This window comes from Fragaria vesca, linkage group LG3 (assembly GCF_000184155.1).
Source record: "Fragaria vesca subsp. vesca linkage group LG3, FraVesHawaii_1.0, whole genome shotgun sequence".
NCBI lineage: Eukaryota > Viridiplantae > Streptophyta > Magnoliopsida > Rosales > Rosaceae > Fragaria > Fragaria vesca.
Genome location: NC_020493.1, coordinates 21,027,891 through 21,053,016, shown reverse-complemented (window position 1 = coordinate 21,053,016; position 25,126 = coordinate 21,027,891). Strand labels below are relative to the sequence as shown.

General features: G+C 38.8%; 5 protein-coding genes and 2 non-coding genes across 7 annotated transcripts; 4 read left to right on the top strand and 3 right to left on the bottom strand.

Moving 5' to 3' along the window:
* Positions 1-1,488: 1,488 nt before the first annotated feature.
* On the top strand, positions 1,489-3,745 carry LOC101308063 (mitoferrin-like). Its single transcript, XM_004294720.1, has 2 exons — positions 1,489-2,262; positions 3,110-3,745. The coding sequence occupies exons 1-2, from the start codon at positions 1,489-1,491 to the stop codon at positions 3,332-3,334; spliced, it is 999 nt and encodes a 332-aa protein (XP_004294768.1). The 3' UTR covers positions 3,335-3,745.
* Positions 3,746-4,304: 559 nt separating this feature from the next.
* LOC101313971 (probable protein phosphatase 2C 26-like) lies at positions 4,305-6,460 on the bottom strand. Its single transcript, XM_004296001.1, has 11 exons — positions 6,388-6,460; positions 6,217-6,268; positions 5,999-6,078; positions 5,719-5,800; positions 5,552-5,622; positions 5,363-5,442; positions 5,193-5,290; positions 4,934-5,057; positions 4,762-4,844; positions 4,622-4,670; positions 4,305-4,357 (listed from the first exon to the last, which is right to left on the bottom strand). The coding sequence occupies exons 1-11, from the start codon at positions 6,426-6,428 to the stop codon at positions 4,305-4,307; spliced, it is 813 nt and encodes a 270-aa protein (XP_004296049.1). The 5' UTR covers positions 6,429-6,460.
* A 304-nt stretch (positions 6,461-6,764) lies between these two features.
* Positions 6,765-6,835, top strand: TRNAG-GCC. The gene has a single exon. It is a non-coding gene; the product is annotated as a tRNA-Gly (tRNA).
* A 2,466-nt stretch (positions 6,836-9,301) lies between these two features.
* Positions 9,302-9,372, top strand: TRNAG-GCC. The gene has a single exon. It is a non-coding gene; the product is annotated as a tRNA-Gly (tRNA).
* A 49-nt stretch (positions 9,373-9,421) lies between these two features.
* Positions 9,422-10,198, top strand: LOC101307766. The gene is made up of 2 exons (XM_004294719.1): positions 9,422-9,485; positions 9,587-10,198. Exons 1-2 carry the CDS (start codon positions 9,452-9,454, stop codon positions 10,063-10,065), a joined length of 513 nt encoding a protein of 170 aa, XP_004294767.1. The 5' UTR covers positions 9,422-9,451; the 3' UTR covers positions 10,066-10,198.
* LOC101307471 (malonyl-CoA-acyl carrier protein transacylase, mitochondrial-like) lies at positions 10,107-13,015 on the bottom strand. The gene is made up of 10 exons (XM_004294718.1): positions 12,558-13,015; positions 12,287-12,372; positions 12,129-12,195; positions 11,869-12,011; positions 11,503-11,551; positions 11,252-11,389; positions 11,060-11,140; positions 10,785-10,961; positions 10,611-10,697; positions 10,107-10,511 (listed from the first exon to the last, which is right to left on the bottom strand). The coding sequence occupies exons 1-10, from the start codon at positions 12,825-12,827 to the stop codon at positions 10,449-10,451; spliced, it is 1,161 nt and encodes a 386-aa protein (XP_004294766.1). The 5' UTR covers positions 12,828-13,015; the 3' UTR covers positions 10,107-10,448.
* A 1,175-nt stretch (positions 13,016-14,190) lies between these two features.
* Positions 14,191-17,172, bottom strand: LOC101307185 (uncharacterized protein At1g18480-like). The gene is made up of 9 exons (XM_004294717.1): positions 16,962-17,172; positions 16,249-16,349; positions 16,042-16,155; positions 15,656-15,868; positions 15,431-15,566; positions 15,160-15,335; positions 14,921-15,009; positions 14,726-14,795; positions 14,191-14,301 (listed from the first exon to the last, which is right to left on the bottom strand). The coding sequence occupies exons 1-9, from the start codon at positions 17,140-17,142 to the stop codon at positions 14,215-14,217; spliced, it is 1,167 nt and encodes a 388-aa protein (XP_004294765.1). The 5' UTR covers positions 17,143-17,172; the 3' UTR covers positions 14,191-14,214.
* Between the last annotated feature and the right edge of the window lie 7,954 nt (positions 17,173-25,126).

Here is a 25,126-nt window from a genome sequence, read left to right as displayed (position 1 = left end):
GGTGAAGAAATGGGTTACCTCTTGTGCTGCTGCTGCTCAAGCAGGATAAACAAGTAGACGTTCGGCGCATCATTTTCAACTTGTCTGTGTATCCTCTCAATTTAACAATGCTTTTGAGCCTCTGAACCTTGCAGCTCCGCCAAAGCTAAACAAAAAAAAAAAAAGTATATCTATGAATTACGACTGAGTCCTGATCTACCGATCTAGTATGAATACGTCGTCCTGACTCATGAGTCCTGTCCTTCACTCTCCTGTTTTCTTTTCCTTCTATTTTTTTGATAATTTTAGAAAATTTAACCTACACGCACCCGAGATTTTCTCTCTTAAACTTCTTTTATTGCTCTCTTCTTGCAAAAAAAATTACAAAGAAAATACCACCAACAGTTCAAAATAGAGTAACTCGACCACAATCCAGTCGTTGCCCAACTCATAACTTCGAGCTTACATTTTATGTATGTACATTTTTTTTAAGAGTATTAACGACTGTATTCTTAAAAGCTTTCCAGACCCAGAGATTAATTCGCGTCGAGAGATCATGTCATACTCCTATCTTATAATCATGAGATACGCCTAAATTCTAATGTTGAAATAGAATAGTCTATCTTGTACCATTCCTTAGCCATAACTCTAGGTTATATATAAATGAGCTCATTTTTTTAGATAGACTTGTATGGTACTTAAGATGTTATATATAGAATTTATTGGTACTTAAGATGTTTAAGACTTGTAACTATTGGTAAGTTAACCACTTGATGTAGTAAGGTTCATCGAGCAGTCTATCATACGCCCACATGTTTTGAGTCATAATTGATTATTCCAGCAGGTTTAAGGAGTTTTTGGTTTGTGCAATTGCAGAGGAGGATTAGTCATGCTCTTTTGAGGCACTATTAACTCACTAATGCAACTGGTATTGTTAATTACTTCACTCCTGATAAACTAATGTAATGAAAGTGTCGGATTTATGTATGTAGAAAAGTGAGACCTATTATGAAAACTCTTTTTTGTGACCAAGATGGCTTGCTAGGCTTGCTACTTCAATTCATTATGCTCCCTATTTTTTTTTTTTTTTTTTTTTTGGGTCATGTCATTGTGTTCCCAATCGTTTTAGACAAATAGTGCAGACAGCGAAACCACGACTAAAATAGCCTATTGGGCCTTGCAATGTTGCTATTTTCAGACATTTTATCCCCAGAAAAAAGAAATAAAAGCATATAGAATATACCCATCTCCCCAAACCAAAACCATTTTCCCCCAAATGGACAAAACCCTAAATTCCCAGAATCGTGGAACCCTAATCTAAACCAAAAAAAATCCAATCTTTCCTCTTCTTCTCCAATTTATTGTTTGACCCGTCAAACCTAAAACCCTCACCAATAAAGAATGATCCAACTCCAATCCTCTACTTGCTGATGCACCTGTTTATCGAGAAACCCCAAACCCTAAAATCCCCAAATCCAACCCTAAATCCCACAACTTCTCAATCCCCAAATGGCCACAGACGCAAAGCCCAAGTTCCAAAACCCGGACTTCCGCCCCATTCCAAAACCCGACCTCGCCTCCACCTCCACCGCCGCCTCGGCTCACGATGGCCTCCACTTCTGGCAGTTCATGATCGCCGGCTCAATCGCCGGTATGGTCGAGCACATGGCCATGTTCCCCGTCGACACCGTCAAGACCCATATGCAAGCTCTCGGGTCATGCCCGATTAAGTCGGTCGGAATCCGGCAGGCCCTCGGATCCATTATGAAGATCGAGGGCGCCGCCGGGCTCTACCGCGGCATTGGCGCCATGGGCCTCGGCGCCGGCCCGGCCCACGCCGTCTACTTCTCGGTGTACGAAATCTCCAAGAAGTATTTTTCCGGCGGGAATCCCAACAACTCCGCCGCCCACGCCGTTTCCGGGGTTTTCGCTACGGTTGCGAGCGACGCCGTTTTGACGCCGATGGATATGGTGAAGCAGAGGCTGCAGCTGGGGAATAGCCCCTACAAGGGTGTGTGGGATTGTGTGAAGAAGGTGTTTAGGGAAGATGGGATTAGAGCGTTTTACGCTAGTTATAGGACTACTGTGTTGATGAATGCGCCCTTCACGGCGGTGCATTTCGCCACGTACGAGGCGGTGAAAAAGGGGTTGATGGAGATTTCGCCGGAGCATGCGGATGAGGAGAGGCTGATTGTTCATGCTACTGCTGGTGCTGCAGCTGGAGGATTGGCCTCGGTTGTCACTACACCGCTTGATGTGGTGAAAACTCAATTACAGTGTCAGGTATGTTCTGTTCTTGTAGTTTAGTTCACCTATTTTGATGTTGTTTTGGAAATGATTTAGGGCTTTGTATATTGATGGTAGCTTAGTTGACCTTTGATTGTGCAAAGATTGTATAAGTTGGACCCAAACCTTGAAGCATGAGATCTTCAGATAAGTATAACAAACTACCTCCTACAAATGATAATATTTAATGGAATGAGTGTAAGAAATACTCATGAATACAATGCTCCAACTTTTTGTCCTGAGGAGAAATTGATCCTTAATCTCATCTCACTCTGTAAATACAGACTTCAAGTCTTCAATCGAAGCAAATTGCTTATCCTAACAAAACTAAATAAGATGTAATTACTCATTCATTGGACCTATAATGACCAAAATCAAAATCGACAATCTAAATAGCTATGTTTTGGATTCACCAATGCTTCATGTGAATCATGTCCCTTATCTCCAGATCCTAAGTTATTCTTTCTAGGATGTGGGTAGCAGCATTTATCCATGATATGGTATTATTTTCTTTTGGTAAAGAAGTTTGGTGAGAAGACACAGAAATAATCTGTCAAACCCCATAGGTTTTACCGTTTTAGATTGTAACTAGTGGAGGAGGAAAGAAGTTTCATTGAAATTTTCTACTTTACTTTTCATAGTCTTCCAGGCACTGTTATTTGTTTCTTTCCCATGTTTGTCTAGTCACTTGCTTGTGCTCTCCTGAAAACTTCCTTGCATTCTCTAGTCAATTCTGATCAGCTTGATTGGATAGTATATTGAGAATTGAAATCAGTGATAGATAAAACATCTGCATTGCGAAGTGATGCCAATGATTTTTTGGATATATCTGTTGGCTGTACAGGGTATTTGCGGGTGTGACAGATTTAAAAGTGGTTCAATTGGAGACGTTGTCCGAACAATACTGAGAAAGGATGGATACAGAGGGCTTGTGAGAGGATGGGCTCCGAGAATGCTATTCCATGCCCCTGCTGCTGCTATCTGCTGGTCAACATATGAAGCGTCAAAGACTTTCTTTCAAGAACTCAATGGTAGTAGTAGTAGTAGTAACAGTGGCACTGTAACCTGAATAACTTTTCAAGACAAAGGAGATTTTGCCGTTGCATTAGCGATACATCTGTAAGAGTTTGCATCACACGATGGCTGAGTAAGGAAGTCCATTGGCAATTTTCAGGCTTCACTGGTAGTCGATTAATACACAGGATTAGTCAGCAAGTCAATTTCATTGGTGCAGGTTAAGTTGTTTGTATTGTAGCCATTTGTGGTCTGTTTCAGTAGTATTTTTTCACCTGCCCAGTGTTTGTCCCAATAATTTAAGATAAATCTATTGTCTATTTTTTATGCCAAAGAAAAAAGAATAAGTGTTTTGTGTTGATTCATAAAGTTTTAGAGTATTCTAGCTCTCACAAATACACTGTTCACAGATACATACTGCTTCATGATTTTGGTCCTGCCATTTCTTCGGTTCAGAAATTTTCTGAGATATCCTTGCTAGTTTAAAACTTTAAATCGTTGGATGCTTTAATTTTTGTTATAGGATTGTTAGATATTCCCATCTCTTCTTAGAACATGCTGTGTGTGATGTGCAAATTTGCTAATAAAATTAAAAAGTTTCAAATCTTTTTAATTTGTGACTCTAAAATTTGGTTGTATCTCCAACACTTGGTTGAAATTTGGGTGTATCTCCACTCTAAAAAGTAGCTAATAATTTCCTTCTGTTAGCAAAAGACCGTTTTCAAAAAAATGAAGCATCATCTTTCCTTCAACTCAAATCACAATTCACAAACTTTGTAGAGCACGAATTGAGGCTCTAGTATGAATGTACATTTCACTATTTTGAAATTTGCAGTAGCAATGCCTTTGCCTTATGCGTAAATGTATCCACCATTTTTTGAGGTGGTACTTCCATGACTAAAAATATCCGGTAGCTGTAATATTCATCAAAGTTTTATGACTGTTAAAAACAGCTGCAGTAGAAGTGTAAAACTGTATGCAACAGCTATCCTAAGTTTGAATCCATTGGAGAAGACCACAACGCTTCATAGGCTTGTAACCTTACCGACCACCACAGTGATATCATCTGGCTTTCCACCTGCATAAATTGAGGTAGTTCTATCAAAACAAGGCCTGATTACACTGTACCCTCTGAAGTACAAGTTGAGGCCGTTTGGTCTTCCAAAGAAAATTCAATCTTGCCAAAACACTCGAGCTCTTTTCATCTCATTTTGTTACAAGGTCAATAAATTTAACTTCTCCAAATGAAACTTGAAATGTTAGAAGTTAGAACAATGGCTGCAATGTTATGAGTGTGAAATAGCCATTCGACATTAAACTAGGTATATTTTTAGTTTTTTACCTGTTAGCTTCATTCCAAGTATTTTCTTCCAAAAAGGAGCTTGAAAACCCTGTAAGATGAAAGAGCAAAGTCATATGCTTAAGTTTCTTTAACCGTTATGATTTATAAGCTAGCTAGTAAAGTCAGATAAGTTATATTACGCTGGCTCTGGCCTCGATGATGTAGGGAGAATCAAAGTTCGAATCCAGGGAATGATTGCTTGCCAAATTAGCTAACGTCTTTGCTAGCATTAAAATCAATTTTCAGTTAGTAGAACATAATGTACAATAGTTTCTTATCCTCATAGCATTTGTTAATTTTAGAAACATCTACCAGCCTCTGCAACATCTCTGTATCCTGTCAATGTTGAAACAATTTCATGGTCGAATACGTTATCAAAAAGTCCATCCGAACCCATTACTATGGTGTCTCCTTCCATCAACTCAACAGTGCTAAGCTGCAATTGGAAAGGACTATCCAGAATTATATCACCAGAATTGTCTGAAGTTGATTCATAATAGAATATCAAGAAAAATTCAGAGTGACTAGGATGTAGATGGCAATCACATAGTGTAGGGTAAAGGATAATTACCACTGCATCACGGTAAGTTTGGCCGAAAGCTTGAGAGCTAAGTTGGAAGGGACAATTGAAATAATGTTCCTGTGGAGATGTAGAAAAATATACTTTACCTGCAAGTTCAGAAGACAAAATTAAGCTGAGAGCACACAACGTTGCACAAATCAAAACCATTTTGTTGTTACCTTCACGAATAACCCGAAGTCCACAATCCCCGACATTGGCAATCTTCAGGACGCCATTCCTCTCCAGCATGGCAACAATCCTAGTCATACGAAGTAAAGCAAGTAAATATGTGTGTTTGGAAAAATGTGTTCAAGGCTTGATAGAAATGACTGGTACAGCAAGGGTATCTTGCACAGTGATCAACTTACACGGTAGCAGAACCTATAGAGGAGGTAGCAGCATGTGCTTTTCCTATCAGAACCTGAGGATTATCGTTCACCTGCTACATAAGCTAGATGTCATGGATTGTTTACACAACACTACATATGCTTAAACTCAAGAATATAATGAGAAATAAACGATGGCAATTCTTCACCTCCACATCGTCCACAAAAGACGAAGCATAGGCCATCAATTCTTTAGGAAACAATGACGGATCCACATTTCGTTCAGCCCAACTGGCAAGACAAAAAATGGGAAAATCAGAAACTCTGGGACTTAACAAGTGAACTATGTGTCTAGTACTCTAGTTCATCTAGAACAAGTTCATAAATCCAAATTCTTTGTTTCATTTCTTGCAAGTCATCAATGAATTCAAAAGTGTACATGTCTTTCATTTTCATTCTTCCTCGAACTGAGAATCTTGAAATTCATACCCAGATACACCATCAGCAACAGCAATAACTCCCCCATTGTAGCTGCTCACAAAGAAAGCATCTTCCCCTCCTTTTTCAACCTTTCCAAACACCAAAACTTGTAAACAACTAAACACACAAATGCCTTGATAAAAACTAAAAGCACTTACAGAAAGATTTCAACTGCAACACAAATATCTATGGTGGGAATGTAAAGAATGAAGCTTTGCAATAACTACCTTGCTGGGGTGTGGAATAAGATGAGTTCCAACACAGAAAGTCAGCTCTTCCCTACAAAGATGCCATAGAATTCATTAATTACAAGCTCCAATGCTCAAGTTACTAGACTTACACAATACCAATATGAATGGAAACAGAGACAGGGGAATGAGGACTGAAGATTGGCTCACCGAACAGGCTTGGTTTCTGATGGAGCACAAGAGACTAACATCCTCCTCTTTTTTGAAGGTTCATCAGTAAATGAAGTAGAAAACAGGGAGTTAATGAGTGGGTGAGACTTGGGAACTGAGGCCCTGAAAATGGGAACTGCCATTTTTCCCGCTTTCCAGTGCTTTCTCTCCCCTCTCTCTCTCTCTCTCTCTCTCTCTCTCTCTCTCTCTCCCTAGCAGCCTGGCTAAGTCGCTAGTAGCTCTAGGCAAGCTTGCACAGCCCAAATGAGTGGTTCAAGAAAGTTGTGTAGTTCTACCAAAAAAAATTGAGATAGTTGTGGTGCCTCACAATCTATATTGTCTACATAATTTACTTTTTAGCCTCTTACATGTAACAAGCACCAGTGGTCTAGTGGTAGAATAGTACCCTGCCACGGTACAGACCCGGGTTCGATTCCCGGCTGGTGCATTTATTTTAACTTTTGTTATTTCTGAGTAGCTCAGTGTTTTCGACTGCTTCCCATCTTTTTACTGCCTTTATTGTTGCTCAAAACTTGTAAACTTGTAAAAGTTATTTTGGATAGACAAATAACTACATGACATACACATTTGATGAAGATCTCAAGTTGTCAACACTTCAAGGACACAACTACTATACTTTTTGCATAAAACAATGTTTGATTCAAATACATGATTTTTTCTTATAGTTCTAAAATGAAAACCTGTCATTTTGGAACCGAGAGGCTCAGCCCCACATATAGTTATTATTAAAAGAAACAATAGGATACAACCTTGTGAAAAAAGTGCAATCATTGGGAAAGTGAACATTATGAATTAAGTTGGGAGAAAGTCCATTTGACACATCATTTGCTTCACGATGCACATAGTTGAAGCAGCCAACAAGTAAAAAGCTAGAGTTTTGCATTTTACAGTCTAGTATGTGACTAAGAGTAGAGAAATCATTCCCATCGGGACCTATCCTTAAGCATCATGCCGATGAGCCCTGCACAATCATTATGGACCTCAATATCGCTGTAACTTTAATGAATAACCATAAAAGACCAGCTCTCATGGCCTCAGCCTTTATACGGAGATCATACTGAGCATGGGTAAAGAGCGAGCCGAAGCCGCCTAGCATGACCCAATGTGATCCCTAATCTCAACTCTCACCCACCACAACCCTCATATGATCATAAGCCTCATCAATGTTTACTCTTACCCGTCTAACTGTCAGAGCTAACCACCTTATCAGATCTTTATTATGGCCCAACGCCTTAGTAAATGAAAACTCATCGTTACCTTTCTCAAAAACACAAGATACATACGGTTAATAATGAATCTTCAACTTATTCTCTTAACATAAATACTTTATAAGCGAGATACATTACAATAAATTAAACACATACATACTTCCATTTCGAAATACACGATACGTACAACTATGCTTATAACATACGATAGTTTATGCCACAATATAAGAATAAATGACTATTAAGTGAATCAATTGAGTGTATCCTATAAACAATTTCTTTTCAAGTGTTTTTATACTAGAATTAAATTCAGTTTGTCTCCTCATACTTTAGGTTAATAATCAATTTGGTCCCATATCTTTTTTTTTTAATAACGTTGGTCCTTGAAGTTCTATTTCATATCAGTTTAGTCCAATTTTTAAATTGTCCTCCTTACCATGACGTCATGCGCTGAGTTGTCGGCGACACAATTGCCCAGTTTTTGACTTAAAAGGGCAAAATAGTCATTTTATCATATATTGCCCTCATCAATATAACAAACTCTCCACTCTCCGTTGGATTAGAGTATATAGAGGTCGGAGTCCCAGACCCCGTCTCGAGCTGCGACGGAGCTTAGCGCTCCCTTCCGTCGTCCAGCCGTCTCTCGACGTCCCATCGATGGCCAGGGCTTCTTCTCGCCATCCTCGACGTCTCTGTTGTTTCATATTTCATGGAGGAGCGCTGCTGAAAGAGAATCGGAGGAGAGAAGGTGACTGCCTCTCCGATTGAGTTTTCGATTCCGGTCATGGCGACAAGCGTGACTAGTGTGGATAGCTTAGTCTCGCCATCCCCGTTCTGTATGTGGTCCCGATTTCTTCAGATGAGCCTCCATGACTGAGAATTGATTAATTGAAGCTCAAGCAGTTTTCCCGCGAGTTTATGTGTTTTCCGGCCATTGTCCACCGTCGAAGGCAATTGAGGTATGAACCTTGATCTTCTCTTCGAGCTCTACCTTTGTATATAATTGGAATAGAGTTTGGTGATGTTTGGGAGAATTTGGGTTTTAGGCAGAGGAGGACCATCGTGAGTGATGTTGTTCACGGCAGCGGTGGGGGTTGAATGAATTGGTTTCCGGCTTTGTTAGTATACTGAATTTGTATGAGATAGTCAGTTTTGATTTTTGGGATGAGATTGAAGAAGTTGGAGTTCTGGGATTTTGGTAGTGTTCAATTATTGTGCAGGGTGGTTTAATTAAGAATGGAGGAGTTGAGATTTTCTAGGTTTGGTTGAGCTTGGTAGTAGCATTGGAACAGAGTTAAGTTATTATGTTGCTTAAATTCCAGAAACGGAGGGAGTTGAAGGATTGATGATGAACTGTATGTTGTTCTTTTCATTTTGGTATATGATAAAATGATTATTTTACCCTTTTAAGTCAGAAACCGGGTCCTTGTGTCGTGGACAACTCAGTGCATGATGTCATGGTAAGGAGAGCAATTCAAAAATTAGACTAAACTGATGTGAAATAGAACTTCAAGGACCAACGTTATTAAAAAAAAAGATATAAGACCAAACTGATTATTGACTTAAAGTATGAGGGGCTAAACTGAATTTAATCCTTTATACTATTATATCTTGATATTCTTATAAAAACTACACGTTTTACTTACCACCATGACAGCAATGATGCACCATATCCACAACAAGAAGCACCAGTGGTCTAGTGGTAGAATAGTACCCTGCCACGGTACAGACCCGGGTTCGATTCCCGGCTGGTGCAACTGTTTTTTTCATTTTCTTCTATATATTCCTCCATTTATAGACACCCAGACTCGATTCTTTGAAAGAGACTGCGAACCATGAACGCTATCTCTCCTAACGATTTCATGGAAGGTCTCACTTCTTAATCATCAAATCTCCTCTCTCTCTTTTCCTTCATTTCCTTTCTTCTGTCTTCGTTTTTGATTCAGATTCTGATGATATGTGTATCGCAGCTCTAGAAAACCACAGCGGAAGCGACTCCGACACCAACATCGACGACGACGATGCCGCCGAGTACTACCAGCCAGTCTCCGCCGTCGATTCCGACGACGAGGATCAGCATCTCGCAAACGACGCTGTTGTTTCTCACTCGCAGCTCCTCCCCAACGGTTTGATTCTGAACCAGGCGCAGATGGGAGTGTCGTCGATCAGATTAAACGACGGCGTTGAGGGTGAGAATGGCGGTAGCAGCAGCAGCCAAGTGGAGGAGGAAGATGAGATTGGAGAGGGTGCTGATTCGGCGATCAGGAGCGCGATCAGAGAAGACGAGAGTCGCCGGAACGCGCCCTTGACGCCGGAGAATGCGACGAGGGTTATGGAGGCGATGAGGGGGATTTCGTTTGCTGGAGTGGCTCCGGATTGGGCGGATCGGATCCCTGAAGAGAACTGGATGGATCGCCTTCGCCGGCTCCGGCAGTCACCCCAGAGTTAAGGCATTATTCTTGTTTTCTTGAATTGAATTGGATTAGAATTGAATGTAATGTAAGATTGTTCGTTTTGATTACTGAGAGTAATATCATTACAAGAACCAGATTTTCAGCTTAGTACACTATTCTACACTGAATCACAAAGCTTACAAAATGAGAAGAACACCCATCTTTTATTTGATAATGATAACAGGAATTTCTAACCCAAACAAAACTCTAAATGCTAGTAACTACTTTCCCGGAAAACTTGAAATTCAGGCATCGTCTCGGTCTGACTGAACAAACAACTGCTGCCTAACTCTCTCTGAACTGCAGCCATTGGCAACTGTATCAATTTGGTAATTGGGTACTCAACTGGAGTAGTAGAATTTGCATCCGGGTTGCTTTTTTAAGCTCCAATGTTTTCAATTTCGGCGCTTCTGTCCATTCTCTTCACAATGCCAGCAATGACCTGATGTTTGACCCAAATAAAAACATGAGAATGGAAAGACTAAATAGCTAAGGAATGTATACTAGGATTCTAGAAGTCTTTGGTACAAGTGATTCTGACCTTTCCAGGTCCCAATTCGTAACTCTTTTTCAGCCCCTTAGAAAGGAGAGTCTTGACTGTTGTTTCCCACTGAACAGGGGAAGTCACCTGTAAATTGGTGCTAAAGTGTCCAGATTAATATTCCTTATAGTTAAGACTCAAGCGATGGAGAAAGGAAAGTTCCAACAGACTTACCTGGCGAGCCAGTATTTTCTTAATCACTTCAGGGTCTGAATGTGGCTGTGCATCAACGTTGGAGATTACCGGTATTCTGGGAGTTCTAATCTGTGTTGCTGCCAATTTCGCTTCCAATCTTGATACAGCTGGGTCCATAAACCTAGTGTGGAAAGCACCAGCAACAGCTAGACGCACCTGTGTAACGGGAAGCAGGCAGGGGGCTTCGTCATTTCTATTGATGGAAGTGCAGAATTCCATTGAAGTCTAAATTGAATTATAGATTAAGAAAGTACCGTCATTCGGGCCTTGAATGACTTTGCCTTGGCTTCTAGTGCTTCCACTCCTTTCACACCTCCAGATACAGCATAGTTTCCCTACGACAATAGAATCATGCGGTGTCATGGCCAAGATTATTGTTAACATCAAGGAAGCATCAATTGTCTGGTGAAGCTTACTAAGTAGGATTTAAAATTTAAAATACTTACAGTACATAGGTAATTTGCAATTTGAACTTTGTCCTTGTCATCAACTTCTTCATTGGCTGCGTCACACAGCTGTTGAACCTTGTCTGAGTCCAACCCTATGACACTGACCATGGCACCTTTGGCAGCATCGGCAGCTTCCTGGAGGAATTTGAAAATAATACAGAAAAATATCAAAACCTATACCTTTTAGGATTACGAATTGAGACCAGCTTAAGCTAACACAAGCATGTTTTACAACTAAAAAGTTATACCTGCATAGCTTCTCCCCTCAGTTTAACCAGCTTGAGCCCATCCTCAAAGCTGACATTGAAATCAAAACCAACAACAAAAGAAACATTAGTACAAGAAGATAACGCTACAGAAGACCATAGAAATGCAGTAAATCTGCGACAGCTAGTGCATTAAACTCCTACACTAAACCAGGCCATATGCAGCATTTTCCCTATATAGTAATCACGGAAAGTTTTCAAATCATGCCTAACTCTTGTGCATAATCGCACAAATGAGGTGATTAAGTTAATGATCTAAAGAAAAGGTTTTTATACAAAATTCGATTTTGGTTCAATGAAGCCTTTAGTTCCACCTATAGCTATATCTTGCTCGACATAGTGGCTCACCTAAATGAACCAGCAAATGCAAGAGCAGTGTATTCTCCCAAACTTAGACCACATGTAACATCAACAGAATCAATGATCTGCTGACCTCCATCGCGTGCACGGAGCAACTCAACAGCAGCTAGACTTGTGACATAAAGAGCTGGCTGCAAAGTAGATACTGATCAATTCCTACCAAGAACACAATTGTATCCTTCAACATTTGACAAAAACTCCTATTATGCGCACTACCTATAAACCAAACAATGCAATTCAGCACATACCTGGCTTATAACAGTAGAATCCAGCTTCTCCTTCGGTCCATTGATACAAACATCTAAAAGATCAAACCTGCAAACACCACAAACACAAAATCATCACCGAAAAGTAAATGATTGCACAATGACAGTTCAAAAATCGACGAAAACAGTTCACTTCCTACCCTAAAATATCATTTGCCTTCTTGTACAACTCTGCAGCTGCCGGCACGCTCTGAGCTTCCTTTCCCATTCCAAGTGCTTGTGCACCCTAAAATCACCACAACACAAATCAAATTCAGCTGAATCCACAATTAAGAACACTAATTACTAATTTCACATCAGCAAAACTGAACTACTCAATTTCACATTTCCATATCAAACTGAGATTTTCAGGAAGCAATTCCAAATTGAACTAATCTCAGAGCAGTAAAGCAACGACATTGTTGAGCTTACTTGGCCGGGGAAGAGGAAAGCATTGGTGGGCTTGTAATCGGCGAACAAGGCGTCGTCGGTTACAGTCGGCGATGATCCAACGGAGACGCTCATGGAAACCCTAGATCGGGAGAGGTTGCGGACACCGAGGACGGGGCGGGCGGTGCCATTTCGGAGCCCCGAGAAGTTGAGAGAAATGGGGGATACGGCGAGAGAGGCGGCGGACATGGTGGAGAGAGAGGTGCGTAGGATAAGGGAGCGGTGGTGGTGCAGGTTATGAAGGGTGCGCATATCAGAGAAGGGAGAGGGGAGTGATATAATGCGCGGTGGGGGTTCAGGTTAGCGGAGTTTACGAAGGTTAGAGGGACTAGACGTTGGAGATTTTGGGATCGAAATCAAGGTACACCGGCCAACTGCTTTTTTATTTTTTTTCTTTTATATAGAAGAAGATGGCCAACCGCTACAAATTTTGCGTCTATGAAAAACTCAAAACTCGCAACTCTTACTTATAAATGTGACTAAATGGTATTACATATCTGTATTTTTTGTCTAACTAGTCTATTATAAATGAAAGACGATATATGTAATAGATTATGATAAATAATGTAAATAAATCTAGCGATGAGCAATAACATTTGATGGACAACGAACATGTTGGAAGGAGAAATCAAGAATGTCACAAAAGCATATCGTCACATGTTCAAAAAAGGCGTATGTGTAAAGAAACTTTGAGCTCATATCTTCTTTTTTATGTGTTCCACATCTTTACTATTTCTTTTATTTTATTTGACAAATCTAGTTTTCTCCAAGTCTGACATGACGAGATATGATATGGACGATATTGCAACCGCATTATAAATTTGTGAAAAACAATTAATAATGGAGGAAAATTGAGAACTTGTTTTTGGATAATACAAAATATCATTATTTTTTTCGATTAAAAAAAGATAATTATTGGAGATGCAGGAAGGTTGAGAACTTGATAAACTGCTAGATTGACAATAAACTTTCATGCTTGCAACACCTTATGTAAATTATCAGATTAGGTTAAGAAGTTTGTCAACCTCCAGATTTCTTGTTTAGACAACCAACTACCACAACACCCTTGCTGTGAACTTGTGATATTAAAAGCCTTACTGCACATTTGGTACATGGGACTAGGAGGGACTGGACTGCTTATGTAGTCTAAGCCCACAAATCCCATGTTTGGGAACAATCAGGGACTAAATTTAAAAGACTATATAGTCCTAAATTTAAAGCGCTATCAAAATCACTCTATAAAGACAAGAAACTGTGATTGCAATATAAATTTCAACTATACTCAAATGTTTACACTCTGTATATATATGATCTACTAGCTAAGTTGAAATATATGTACATATTAACAGTGAAAACAACCAACACATCTGCATGGTGAGACCAGATAACAGCATATCTGTAGCTAATCAAACTGAATCACTGTAAAACCCAATTGGTCATTTTGATTGAAGCAAGCACACAATTTGTACTTTCGGGTATATGTGTACGTACGATATGATACAGCAGCTGGTTTTGCCTCTCTGCTCTTCTGTTTTCTGCTCTCAAGATTGTCAAAAATGATCCTAAGCCTTTATCAAAGTCGATTAATCTTCTGTTTTATAAACAATCTAATCCATGGAAGCAACATGTATGCTTGTCTCTATAGATAATCCACAACATTGAGTTCACTGAAGCTATCCCTCTTACGTCTGATAACTCTTGCTTTATCACCTCTTATTTCTAGAACCTGTAAAACAAATGGTCAAAATGTACAGTAAATATCTTAACTGTAATGGCTGATATCAAAAGGCAATGAAAAACTAATCGACCTAAAGCTGGTTACTGTAAGTCAAAGATCTCATCTAATTTTATTAGATTCTATGAATAGAATAGCCACTAAAACTTATTGTCCTTGAGAGAATTTATTGTCCCTTACTAAAAGAACTTGTAAAACAAGTCCAAAGTAATACAGAACTAAAGTCTAATATCACAAACAATAAGGCAACGAGAAATTGAGCTTGAGCTGTAGAGGCCCTATGGTCTAGACTGGACAATGTAAGTGAGATTCGATATACTCAGATAATATAAAAAGATTCATACTAATGTTACTCTGTAATCTTATGATTCACTACATGCACACTTTCTATATCTCCTCCATGTACATAGCTTACCTCTGGTCTTGAATTAAGAACTCCACGTGACATCCCAACATCAATCCGCCATATGCTACAATTGTATTTACTGCAAGGGGAATGCATAAAAATAGGAATCAAGTTTACGAAAGATGAGGGAAACCCCTTCCCATATACACTGTTCTTCTTTGACGTAAAAGAAGAGATATGTATACTGAAAGTATACGCCCTTACCAGTTTACTCCTGCAGTTTGAGGAGTATGACCGACTACCATTGCCTTGGCACCAGCTGCATGTAGTGTCCTTTCAAGAATAGAGTGTATCTGACAAAGAATTTCATTTCAAAGCCAACTGAGTCAGGAAAAAGATGTGAGTCACCATAAAACCAGCACAATAGCAGAAACTCATTTTGAAACTATTCCTAGTTCTCCCATTTCCATGTCAATGAAATTAAAGCATTGTTATTTACTTGCCTGGTTACTCTGGTAGTCATCGAACTCTGAGTTATCTCTCGAGTACAAACGATTCCAAACTACACTGTCATATCCCCTTGTGGCTATGAAAGGGATGTCAGGATCATCCTCACTCTCACTGAGGCCTCTCATCCATTGAGATACTTCCCTATTCATCCTCTCAACTCCATATGCAACTGCAAATATCCAAATACGAAATTAATAATACTTCTAATCTAAGAAACACACACGCAAAAACACACTTAGATCAAACTGTAGTACTATTGTTTACCATGGTGAGGAACAAGACCACCATGACAGAAGAGCCAGTCATTGACCTTCAGAACAACAGGATGTCGTGCTAATTCACACGCCAATGGACCGCCTGGTCTTAGAAGGATTGATCTGGCAATCACACCCTTTTGCCTCTGTCCTAATATTGAAAGAACTTCATCAAGATCAACATTAAAATAGTAGCTGCTAAAGAAATAAAAGGGGAAGTAGAGGACTTCAGTACCCTCACTAGATTCCATGGATCCCAATAATTTTGCGGCATTTTCCTATCTACTTTTAACTTTTGAGAGACACCAATCCAGTCAACAAAAGCTTCTTCCCAGTCATCTCTACAGTCATCAAAGTATTCCAAGAAATCAAGACACTCATCAAATCCACCATCGTCTACAAATCGAAAGTCCCCCTCCACGTTCATGCTTTCATGATTTCCATTAACCTATACCAGTACAAGGAATAGAATAGAACATCATTAAATCCTTGAACTTAATTTAAAAGAGATCTTAAAATTAGTGTACTGTGAAGAACATGTGTGGTTCATAAAAGCTAGAACATTTCAAGCATCTAATACGCAATCCAGCAGTGCAATAGTTCCAAGTTTTCTGTACAAACCTGAAAAACTGCTCCACCTTCAGCCTTTGCCTGGATATCCAAGGATCGCAGCAATGACAAAATGGCAATTTCATCCTCACCTCGATCAAGTATATCTCCAAGCTGAACTAATACCTAAGGTTCAAAGGAAACAAATTTATCCTCATGTTCTCCAAAACTTGGTAGCTCTTTAACATAAGAAGACCATATTAAAGATTCTAACTTTACCGTTTCTCCACCTGTCCACAAGTCTTCACCATCTGAACTCAACACACCAGCCATCTCAAGTGCACATCTTGTTTGATAAAGGTCTCCATGTAGATCCCCAACTATATGTACACAAGCGCAGTAAGAGATTGTATTTTGTAAACCATGAGCTGAGAAATACTAGAGACACTGTTGATCACCACACCACCCATGGATGTCTTCACCATTTCAGATATTCAATTTTAACAATTGCATAGCTTTTCAATAATTGGCTACATTGCAAATGAGAATTCAACAAGTCTACCAGATAACAGTCATTACTAGGAGATTTTGATATGTATCTATCCAATCACCACCCTTGCACTCATATCTTGTCTCTTATAATAATAAATGTAGTGACAAAGATTCTGTCTTTGAAGTTCCTATGTCATAATTTTAGCTCTAATTTTATCGAAATTTAACATGTAGCAACATTTGAATGGGATGATACACGGCGTAAATGTAACAAGGAAGTATTATTTAAGCACATCGGATTGAACCACATGCAATTGACAAAACCTCTCTTGATTATTGGCATCAATCCTACATATTAAGTTCCAATGCATACTTTCAGCAAATTTGATCAAAAAAACTTCAAACTTTCATTTACTGGTAAATGAAATGCTAACCTCTCTTCGAGAAAAATACGTATCAAAATACATATACGGAAATGCAAAGATTCAGAGAACACTTACCGGCGACAATCCGGCGACCGGGAGCAGAGACAAAAGTGGGTGGGTTTCCACTGACGACTATGGGCTTGGAGGCCTCTGCTTTGCCATAACTGTTCAGTGAAGAAGGAGAAGGAGTCTCTAATAGCTTGCGAGGCTGAGAAGATGGAGGCAGAGGCAATGAGTTGAGACAAAGGGAAGCCATTGTTGGGTGGCCTGAGAGGCACAACTTGGCAGTCTTGCTGAAACTGAATCAGTGACCATTCATATATTCTTATTGCTTGAAAAAAGAAAACGAATTTATTTGTTTAAACTCCTCAGCCAAGTGTTTGGTATATCTTCTCCCTCTTTATTTGATTTTTATTTTCCGCTTTTTGGTCTTTCTTTGCTCTTTTGTGCGGGCTAACGGCCAAAATAATAGGCAGTTGGGCATTGCAGGTGTGAGGTGTCCAAACCAACATGTTTTTATGCCACTATACCTTCCTTAGTTTTTGGCTTTTTGCCTTCTATTGCTAAATATCCAAGGAGCATTTTTCTTATTAGGGAGGCCAAAATCATCAGAATTGTCTGAATGATCAACTGTGTGATAACATGTACAGATTCGAGGAGTTTGGTTTAGCGGAAACCTAGTTAGGGGTGTAAATTGAGAAAACGTAAGTCGGACTAAAAGTGGTCCATCGTTCGATCATCTGCTTGTGAAAAATACCTCATGAAAAGAGCTTTATCCAAATTAGATGCCGTCAACCCGACTCGGAACAGAAACACACTTTGCCACTATTATTTCAGACAAAAAGAGCTTTATCCAAATTAGATCCCGTCAACCCGACTCAGAACAGAAACATACTTTGCCACTATTATTTCATACAAAAAATGTGTGGCTATCTTACAAATGACGGTTTTATTCAATTATCAAGTGTTGCAATTTACTCAATTTACCAAGGACTAAAATATCGACGATTATGAAAATATCGTTGGTTCAAAAAAAGAAATCTCGATAGATATATTGAGAAAATTAATACCGAATATCGATGAAAATTTTACCAAAAAATATATATATATATGAATATACATATATATACAGTTCCTATCCAGAGTGAAGCTTCGCTCTGAAATTAACGTGTGAAGTTCTTTATTTGACACACTTTTCGGTTATATTTCTACATCTCCACCGTTCATTTTGTATAACCAAATGCATAGATCACTTCTGCAAAGTTTCATCAAATTTGATGATCGTTTGTGTGTTCATAATCGTGATTTACACAAACAGTTATAGTTAGACATATTTATAGTCTGTTCATTGATTTAACCTAATTCGGTACATAAACGATCATCAATTTGAATGAAATTTTGCATGAATAATATATACATTAATATCAATAAACTGAACGGTGGAGATGTAGAAATATAACCGAAAAATGTGTCAAATAAAGAACTTCACACTTTAATTTCATAGTGAAGCTTCGCTCTGGATAGGACTGTATACATATATATATATATATATAAATTGTATATTCGATCAAACATAGACTAAATATATAATATCAGAAAGATATGAAAATTAATATCGGTGTTTGTAAGAAACAGAAATTTCAAAAAAATATTAAGGATATAATGGATATTTTAGTCCTTGCAATTTACTGACTCTAGGCTCCTCTCAAATATTGTGTTTGTTGCATACTTGCATACACAATTTTTAACTCATTTCTTACATATATTGTGCAATTTTTAAGTTGTCAATGGGTAAACTCACTTCACTATAATGTCTTCAAATAATTTCGTTAAATACAACTAAAAATGAATCTCCATGTGATTTGAGTATTCGGATAGTCCGAAATTTGCAAGACACAAATTGACTACTGAGTTGAAAAAAAGATCAAATAGTGGGAAGCAAAATATAAGAATGAACTGTTGCTCAGCCCAATTGTGGCCCAATTGTGTTCCAAATGTACGAGTAGTAAAGATGGCATTAAAATCCATGGGTAAAATACGTATTAGGTTTTAATTTTGGGTAATGGGATACCCATTTTCAGCAGTGGATGGGTATGAGTATTAAAAAAACTCATGGTGTGATGAACTGGGTACGGGTAATACCCGTGGATACCCAGATAACACCCACAAGAACCGGATCGGTATAATCTCGCCATTCATAATAAACATCTCCTTCCTCCTCCACACATCAACACTCCCAATCTCTCTCTTCTCCTTCACTTTTCGCCTCACGAAATCCAGCAGGACATAGAGGCGGTCCAGCCCATCCTGCCACCGGCCCAATTTCATCGGGATCAACGCGTACATCCACCGCAGCGAGAACGGGACCATGGACTTGACCCGGCCCGGGTAGACATCCGGATACCCTTCATTTATAATGGAGGCTATTGAGGTCTTTGAAGGAGTCGATCTCGGCGGCGGTGTCGGTGAAATGATGTAGTTTGGTGAGGGCGAGGACGTTGTAGGTGAAGTAGATGAGATGGTCATGGGGCTTGGTGAGGAGGGACTGGGCTCGGACGGGTGTGACCTTGTTGAGGATGGAGCGTCAGGAGCTACGCATGCGGAGGTCTTGGAGGGAGGCGAGCTCGTGGGCGAGGTCTTTGAGGGAGGTGAAATGAGAGGTTAGGGGGTCGGTGGTGGAGTGGGTGAGGGATTCGGGTGTGGGTACATGGGTCCATTTGGGTTTTCTAGTCATAGGAGAATTGTGGCTAATCATTAGCTGAAAAAGACAACATAAACAACCTCTCGATAATAAAAATGGGTAATGGGTGTGGGAATAGGTTTTACCCATTTAAAATGGATGGGTAATTACCCAAACTCAATATTTTACGGAAGGGTATAAACTCACGGGTATTACCCAATAGGTTTTAATGCCAACCTTAACGAGTAGCAACATGTTCTCTCCAAACCCAAAAAAACAACATTTTCTTTATGTTGGGCCATGAATTCATTGCTTTTCTAGTCTTTCGTTTTCTCTTTTCTCTGATTTTGCCCATGCATCCAATTTTCCTAAGACATGACTCTTCATCAAGAGAGAAAAATTTGTTCTCTCGATGCTTTCACAGGAGGCAAATTATATTGTAATCTATGATTCCGTTCAGCTTCTATAATCTTTTTTTATCAACTCTATTGTTGTTGTTGTTGTCGCCATTTAAGATCGCGAGGCTGTAAAGTTTTTAAGATGTAGCTTTTTTTTGTAAGTAAAAAATAAGTAAATAAAAATGCCCTAATTCACTACTAATGCCCAAGTCGTCCCAGTTTCTGTAACTTACATGCAGTACGTAGTGACGGGAAATAACATGGGCACTACTGATATGAGTGGGAAAGTGGGAAACAAACTCATCTATTGATAATGACATAATTAGTTTTATTTAACAGTCACTCACATTATCTTGGGTAGAAGCAGGAGAATATATGTGCAACTATACCCACTAGTCAATCGATCGAATCATATTGATAGTTGCAGCAGATATATATGAGTGATAGCCAGCATTATCCTGCAATTCTAAAATGTGGTGAGCTCTAGATGTTTCCATACATATATACCTGTATCAAATTACGCATTAGTTGTACCTTAAAATCACAAATGACTAGAGCAGTTGGTCTTAAGTTTGTTCAATTCAAAAGAAATATGAAACCAGGGTCTCTCTAGGGCGGTTTGCACTTTGGACTTTATACGATTAGAGAAGTTAATCTAAATTGCTCTAGTCGAGTCGAAGTGAACATTACCGACGATTTGCGCTCGCTTAAGTTCTAAACTAGCTACAGGCCCGAGGATGAAGGTTGAGATAGCTACGTACGCTCGGAACATAGGTACGTGGTAATGAGCTAGAATGTTGAGAGTGAAGCCAACATGTAGGAACAACAAGCACTTGAATTGAGGAAAAAGGTAGAAGAAACGCTGGAAGCGAAAAAGAGGGGTTTTGAACTTTTGATATATAAGAAGGCTGCCAAGATGTGTAGTCGAAGCTAGCACACACAAAGTGATAGATCATAGAATAGAATAGAGATCATGAGGTCGAGATGGGTCATTCCGGAGGTATAGATTTAAAGTAGCTTTGTTGCGAAGCATGCTGCTCCGTAATATTGGCTTGAAATTTGAATGAGATCGAGTTGAGATGAATGAATGACATGATTTGATCGATTTATGGACGATAAAGCTAGCCCGGCCCCTTCCACAGAACGTTGTTACGTTTACGTGTGTCAATACTAGGAATGGGTCGCAGCAGTCACCCTCAAAAGCTAGCTAGGGTTAGGGCTAGGGAGTCCTCTACGTCTCATCGAAGAGCCAAATACTATCTCAAGAACCTTCAACCATGATTTGATAGAAGAGGAATATGTACTGTAGAAATGGCATGGGCGGGAAGTGCAGATCGAAGGGGTTATTGTAGAAGTTCAAAGGTGTATATATTTTCATTCCTAATATAAGATTGTTCGATCTCCTACTCTCTCGCTCTCTATCTATTATGAAGAAGATCATCAATGTAATCATGATACTTAATTAGTCCTAATAAGAGAGAGCATATAACATTTGGAACATCGTAGAAAATACATTGCTTAGAATTATATACACATTAGGGACGATATGTAGTTTCTTCCGATAAATCATGAATGTTATCATATTTAATTATTTTTAGTTCAATTGGACCATCAAGTTCACATTTAAATGAATATTCTCAGAGTAAATTTCATTTTGACATGATTGAAGTCTCAAGTACACGACTCCATATCATTTCTTTCAATTAGATCGAAAACACATTTGATTTGATTTTGATGAAAATGATGGCTTTCTCATCATGCTAAGAAGTAGTAAAAAAAAAAGGCCATCATAGTTTCGTTTTGATTATTTCTACAATGATCGATCGAATTAGTATTGAAATATGGTCGATTGTGTATATCGATCATACTTGGGTTGGGTGTGTGGGGATTGAAAATAATCATATGGGAGAGTGAATGGTGTTACGTTGACTTGAAAAGTGAGTGTCTTGGCTCTTGAGCTGCATGGGGGAGCTTAATTAGCATTATTCCAGCCAATTCAAGGACCCCAACCATGAAACTAAGGGGGACCCGACCCGGCGCCTGATCCGGATCCAGCGGTAGGGTTAAGTGCATTCCCAGTGGGATAGCAAATATATACCAAAGAGATTGTCGGGTTTGGACCCCCCTGCTCTCTTCCACTTCCCTGCTCTCTTTACTTTTAGTTCTATTTCGCTATATGCTGCACTAAGCCATTCACCTTGTTATTCCTACAAGGATCTTCTAGGATCCCGGATCTTGTAAAGATCGTGCTCGTAAACTGCAGGAAATGCCAACCGTGCAGTGGCGGAGCCAGGATGGTGAACTGATTTAGATCTTGGTGTTCTTGTTGTAACTTTTGTAACTAATTTAGGTAGATTCATGTTTGATAATTTTGGAGCATGTAGTACTAATTTAGAGATGATCGAAGAGGAGTTGATGAATTACTGCCAGAGATGATGGATGATTACATATTTGTCAAAATTAGACTGATTGGCTTCAAACAAGCGTTTTGTTAGTGTCACAACTTTTAAGTTGCGTTCAAACCTTTAAGAAATTCTATGGTACCTACCCGTATGTGATACTTACATTTACAAATGTGACAACATATTTGTAGTCAAAGTGGTAATGCCGAGTCGTATTGTTTGTAATCTTATTCTAATAATTGTAATTACAAAATGTACAACCATTTTACAACTTTTTGAACAAATTGTTCTCATAGTTGTAATTTTGTTTAACTTCATGTAAATAGTGTAAATAAATTTGATAAATTTGTTCTTAATGTTGTAATTTGATTCATAACATTGTAATTTTTGTTCAAATACATGTAAAATAAAAGTAGGATATACATCCCAGTACCATAGCTTGTCTCCAAACCTTTTGTATGTGCTATTTCAGAGTTAATCAATAAACTTTGAGAATTCTCTAGCGGATTATAACTTGTTGATATGTTGTCACTTATTTTGACACCGTCAAGTCAAATTTCAAATTGCCGGTCATACAATTTTAGAGTATTCAGTCGGCCGATGATGGAGATATGGGTGCACTAGAGGTGGAGGTTGTCGCCCGGTCAGTTGCTAGAAATATATAGCTCAACTCGTATTTCATAGTTAATCAATAAATTTTGAGAATTCTCTAGTGGATTCTAACTCTTTTAATAATTCTCTAGTGGATTCTAACTCTTTAATTTGATACGTCAGTCACTAATTAAGAAACCACCAATTGAAATTTCAAAATTGTCAGTCATACAATTTTAGAGTATTCAGTCAGGCGGTGATGGAGATCAGGTGACGGTAGGTGCGCTAGAAGTGGAGGTTGTTGCCCGGTCGGTAATCAGAATTAGCCCTAACCAAGTAATCATATGATGAATATATAAATTAATTTAGGAATAGCTAAAGCTGTGATGTTGACATAGGCACACGAACTCAGGATTTGCCGACTTGACTAAGTGCATTTCATTGGTGATTAGGGTCAATATTTCATTGATTAGGGCCAACTTTATGTGTGATTTGCCTCTAAATTATAATCTAATCTAATAACTTTCTATATTTTCACAGCTGCTGGTATCTCCGTGTCTGCAGCATTGTAAAAGTCCATCCTCTAATCTCTCTACAACACTTAATCGGATCCCCAAATCTTCCCAACTTTTATGCCTCCATTTGTAATGAGCGCAAATAATCTAATTTAGAAAAATTTGACTGCCATTTGGCCAAAAGTGAAAGTTTGGAGTCCATTTCAAGGAAGCAACTAATAACATTGAATAATTGTTTGTGTTATATATTCAGTCTCATGACTCTCATTGGCAAATGAGCTGGGATTGTGTCGCTCAAGACTGGCCTCTAATTTCAGTATTCTGAGTTTTCCATAAGATAATTAAGTATATAGTTGCAGCTTCCCACTCTTTCTTAACTATATAGTATCGGTTTTTATCGTATTATACTAACTGCGGATGATACAGGCATGGTTACTGCGACTGACCCTAATTTCAGAGTCTTTTATTTACCGTGATTTTATTTTATTTTTTGATATTTTACAGTCTATGCTAGCATGTAAATCTCAAACACTTTACGTACCAAATAAATGGAGAACTTAATTCTGTGAATAAACCAACAGGGAAATAAAGGATTAATTGATCGATCAATTAAATCAGCAGTAATTAACATGCATATAGATTTGGTTTCATAAAAGAGTAGTTAGGTCGATCAGTAAGAGGTCAGAAAAAAGCAGCGAGGAGGAACGAAGAAGATCGAACCAAAACAAGGACCAGTACAGTACCAGTCGGCATAGATAGGTCGATCCTGACCTCTGAAAAGGAATAAGTCTAGACACAGCAATAATAGTGAAAAACACAGATCCTTGTTTTAGGTATAATTCAATGCCAATTGAATTCAGTGGATGCAGTTAGGTCAGGGCTCCAGAGAAATCCACACAAAGTTTTGAAGAGTAATTAAATTTTTGAAAAACAAAAACCTGCATGCAATTTATGTATGTATACCCAGCTAGCTAGCTAACTGGGTTTCCTGAGGCAAGAGTATGGGGGGCCTGATCAGTCTTCTGCAAACCACTGCTGCATTATACTGATAAAGAAAAAGTGAAAGCTAGCTAATCAGAGAGAAGATGGAAATGGAGGCTAACCTAGTCTCAACTACACATGCAGTGTACTACTCTAAAAGATAGACGAAGAGGGAGCATGGGTGTTACTACTGTGGGTGGGTGCCAATCCCCCGATGCTGCATGTCATAATATCCAGAATATGAATCTGTAAACGATGGAAAAGAAGAAAAATAGTTCTAACCCAATTTCACAGTGCTGAGAATGAGTACCATCTCATAGATTTTGACTAAAAAATCCCATTACGTACATAAGAGTTGAAGTAATTGTTTCGGTCTTTTCAGGGGAACATGGTCCACGAGATCGATATAGTCATGAATATCCATTACGCCCAGTAGCTAGTTATAGTGTTTGTGACATTTGATCGTCATAGTAAAAGGAAGTCAATCCATCAGTCCGTTGTGTCATTTCGATCACTGACCTATATATCTAGTAAAGATTTGATTGAAATGGAATGGAAGTTCTTACTTATTAGTCATCTGACTTGCCGACTCTATTTATATAACTAATTCATGATGATCGCGTTTGACGAATTTACAGCGCTGTTGCAAAAAAGTATAAATCTTCTCACAAGT